Source organism: Populus euphratica, unplaced genomic scaffold, assembly GCF_000495115.2.
Source record: "Populus euphratica unplaced genomic scaffold, PopEup_1.0 scaffold874.1, whole genome shotgun sequence".
Lineage (NCBI taxonomy): Eukaryota > Viridiplantae > Streptophyta > Magnoliopsida > Malpighiales > Salicaceae > Populus > Populus euphratica.
Window position 1 is genome coordinate 15,429 of NW_011500734.1, and position 3,921 is coordinate 19,349.

Here is a 3,921-nt window from a genome sequence, read left to right on the forward strand (position 1 = left end):
CAGGAATGGGAATGCTGTTATTGTTACAACCCGCAGTGAGAAAGTAGCAGACATAATGGGGACTTCTCCTGGGATTCAGCACGAGCCAGGGAGACTTTCAGATGATCACTGTTGGTCCATTATCAAGCAAAAGGTGAGCAGGGGTGGAGGAGAAACAATAGCTTCAGACTTGGAGTCTATTGGAAAAGAGATTGCAAAGAAATGTGGAGGGATTCCATTGCTTGCTAAAGTTTTGGGAGGAACTCTTCACGGAAAGCAGGCACAGGAGTGGCAGTCAATTCTAAAGAGTAGAATTTGGGATTCTCGGGATGGAGATAAAGCTTTGCGCATATTGAGACTCAGTTTTGATCACCTGTCATCGCCATCACTGAAAAAATGTTTTGCATACTGTTCTATTTTTCCTAAAGATTTTAAAATTGAAAGGGAAGAGCTAATTCAACTTTGGATGGCTGAAGGTTTTCTCAGGGCATCAAATGGGATGATGGAAGACGAAGGCAACAAGTGTTTCAATGACTTGCTTGCAAATTCCTTTTTCCAAGATGTTGAAAGGAGTGCGTATGAGATCGTAACAAGTTGCAAGATGCTTGATCTTGTGCATGATCTTGCATTGCAGGTCTCGAAATCAGAAACGTTAAATCTGGAGGCGGATTCGGCTTTTTATGGCGCATCTCATACACGTCATCTAAATCTCATATCTTGTGGGGATGTTGAGGCAGCATTAACAGCGGTTGATGCTAGAAAATTACGAACTGTTTTCTCAATGGTCGATGTATTCAACGGGTCTTGGAAATTCAAAAGCTTGAGAACTCTCAAATTGCGACGGTCTGATATCACAGAGTTACCAGATTCAATTTGCAAGCTGAGATATTTGAGATATCTTGATGTCTCAGATACTCCTATCAGAGTTTTGCCAAAATCCATCATCAAGCTTTACCTTTTGCAAACATTAAGATTCACTCATTGCAAGTCACTAGAAAAGCTTCCCAAGAAAATGAGAAATTTAGTCAGGTTGAGACATCTTCATTTTGATGATCCAAAGCTACTGCCAGCTGAGGTGAGACTCTTAACACGCCTTCAAACTCTGCCTTTATTTGTTGTGGGTCCAAATCATATGGTTGAAGAGCTGGGATGTTTGAATGAACTAAGAGGAGCATTGAAGATATGCAAGCTTGAGCAAGTTAGAGACAGAGAAGAAGCTGAGAAGGCAAGACTGCTTGAAAAAAGAATGAACAAATTGGTGTTTGAATGGAGTGATGAAGGTAACTGCAGTGTTAACAGCGAGGATGCGCTGGAAGGCCTGCAACCTCACCCAGACGTAAGAAGCTTGACAATAAAGGGTTACGGTGGTGAATATTTCCCATCATGGACATTGCTACTCAATAATCTGATGGTGCTGAGATTGAATGGTTGCAGCAAGTGCAGGAAAATCCCAACACTTGGATGTCTTCCTCGCCTTAAGATTCTAAAGATGAGTGGAATGCCTAATGTGAAATGTATAGACAATGAGTTCTATGGTAGCAGTAGCAGTGCAGCAGTACTGTTTCCAGCACTTAAAGAATTCATTCTGTTGGGCATGGATGGTCTTGAAGAATGGATGGTACCAGGTGGAGATGTTGTTGCAGCATTTCCTTGTCTTGAGAAGTTGTGGATTGAGGGGTGTGGCAAGTTGAGGCAACTCCCAACTCTTGGATGTCTTCCTCGCCTTAAGATTCTAAGGATGAGTGGAATGCCTAATGTGAAATGTATAGGCAATGAGTTCTTTAGTAATAGCGGCAGAGAAGCAGTGCTGTTTCCAGCACTTAAAGAATTCAGTTTGTTGGGCATGGATGGTCTTGAAGAATGGATGGTACCAGGTGGAGAAGGTGATCAAGTATTTCCTTATCTTGAAATGTTGAGCATTAAGGAGTGTGGAAAGTTGGAAAGCATTCCGATATGTGGTCTTTCATCTCTTGTAGAATTTGAAATTAGCGAATGTCATGAACTGAGATATTTGTCTAGTGAGTTTCATGGCTTCACGTCTCTTCGAGTTTTGAGGATATCGGGGTGTCCAAAGCTGGCATCCATTCCAAGCGTACAACACTGCACAGCCCTGGTGGAATTGAATATATGGAGGTGCCGTGAGTTGATCTCAATTCCTGGTGATTTCGAAGAATTGAAATATTCTTTGAAGAAATTGGGTATTGAGGGATGTAAATTGGGAGCTCTTCCAAGCGGACTGCAATGTTGCGCATCTTTAGAGGAATTGTCAATAGTGGATTGCAGAGAGCTTATCCATTTTATTGATGATTTACAAGAATTGTCTTCTGTTCAAACGTTGTCCATTGTATCATGCGATAAGCTCATCAGTGTTCCATGTGATTTACGACAATTACATTCTCTTGTTCATTTAACAATTACTGGGTGTCAGAGTTTGACTCATTTCCCAGAGGATTGCTTAGATTGCCTCACCCAACTAGAGGAATTGAGAATTGGTGGTTTCTCAGAGGAGCTGGAGGATTTTCCTGCAGGAGTTATAAATTCAATCCAATACTTGAGTGGGTACCTTGAAAGACTAGAGATACATGGGTGGGGTAAACTGAAGAGTGTACCGCATCAACTTCAACACCTCACTGCCCTCGAGAGATTGTCTATAAGGGATTTCAAGGGAGAGGAGTTTGAGGAAGCATTGCCAGAATGGTTGGCCAACCTTTCTTCTCTTCAATCTCTTTGGATTATGGATTGCAAGAATCTCAAGTACATGCCAAGTTCAACAGCCATTCAACGCCTCTCCAAATTAAAGCGATTATCGATTAGTGGATGTCCGCATCTCTCAGAAAATTGTAGAAAGGAGAATGGCTCTGAGTGGCCCAAGATTTCTCATCTCCCAACAATCGAGATAGAGTGTACACGTGTACAGGTAAGTTGGGGTTTTAATTATTCCGTTACTTTGGAGTATGCAGAGGAGAGAGAACCAATTAAAGAATTCAAATTAACGAAAGCAATAATTAGACTTTATTCTTTTAAAATTAACTATCAATCATAATCAAAACCATTAATAATCTTATTATCTTTTATTATTATGTTATCAAAATTTATACTTATTATTGTAACCATCACTCATTATTGTAATAACATTTCATAAAATAAATGATTTGTTTGTTTTTTTTTCTATCTTAACCTAAATTTTAAACATTCTATTATAACCTAAATTTGATTCCGTGGAATATTATGTATCAAAATATAAATTCAATAGCCATCCAACATTTTTTCAATCATTATTCTAATATCATTCTTATAAGATAATTTAACCTATATTTATTAAGATTGTTTCCATTTATTAAAGATATTTTCTTTATCTATATAAATTAAAAATAATTTAATTTATATTTATTAAGATTGTTTCCATTTATTAAAGATATTTTCTTTATCTATATAAATTAAAAATAATTTAATTTATATTTATTAAGATTGTTTCCACATATTAAAAATAATTGCATTATCTATATAGTATTATTTATTTTAAAATCATCAATTCTATATACAATTATGATACTTTAAACAAACCATTAAATCTTAAGATTAACCAATTGATAAAACTCACATTTAAATAACAACCAATAAGATTATTAGTGAGGTTACAAACCAATCACTTTTTAGTAGAAAATACAATTAAAGCTAAAAACACTCTTTAGTTGACCCCAAGATTTAAAAAAGAAAAAAGGTAAATTGGCTCCAGTTTATATAAAATATAAAATATAAAATATAAATTAATAAATTATATAATGATAATATATTATCTAACTCCAGTACAAGTAAAAAAAAAATTTCTTTAAAAATCAAATGTTAACTTAGATGAGTAGCAATAGGATTGATTAAAAATATAAATTTCAATGGTGATTAAGAACATTATTCTTGGAAGGTAGTTAAACGATTGAAAAGGTA

At 36.1% G+C, this 3,921-nt stretch overlaps 1 protein-coding gene across 1 annotated transcript in view; it reads left to right on the top strand.

The window, feature by feature from the left end:
- LOC105116193 (putative disease resistance protein RGA3) overlaps positions 1 to 3,024 on the top strand; it is a 4,230-nt gene extending 1,206 nt beyond the window's left edge. Inside the window, exon 2 of the mRNA XM_011013418.1 lies at positions 1 to 3,024. This exon is cut by the window's left edge and continues 8 nt beyond it. Within this exon, the coding sequence (XP_011011720.1) occupies positions 1 to 3,022 (3,022 nt within the window). The 3' untranslated portion in view covers positions 3,023 to 3,024.
- Positions 3,025 to 3,921: the final 897 nt, after the last annotated feature.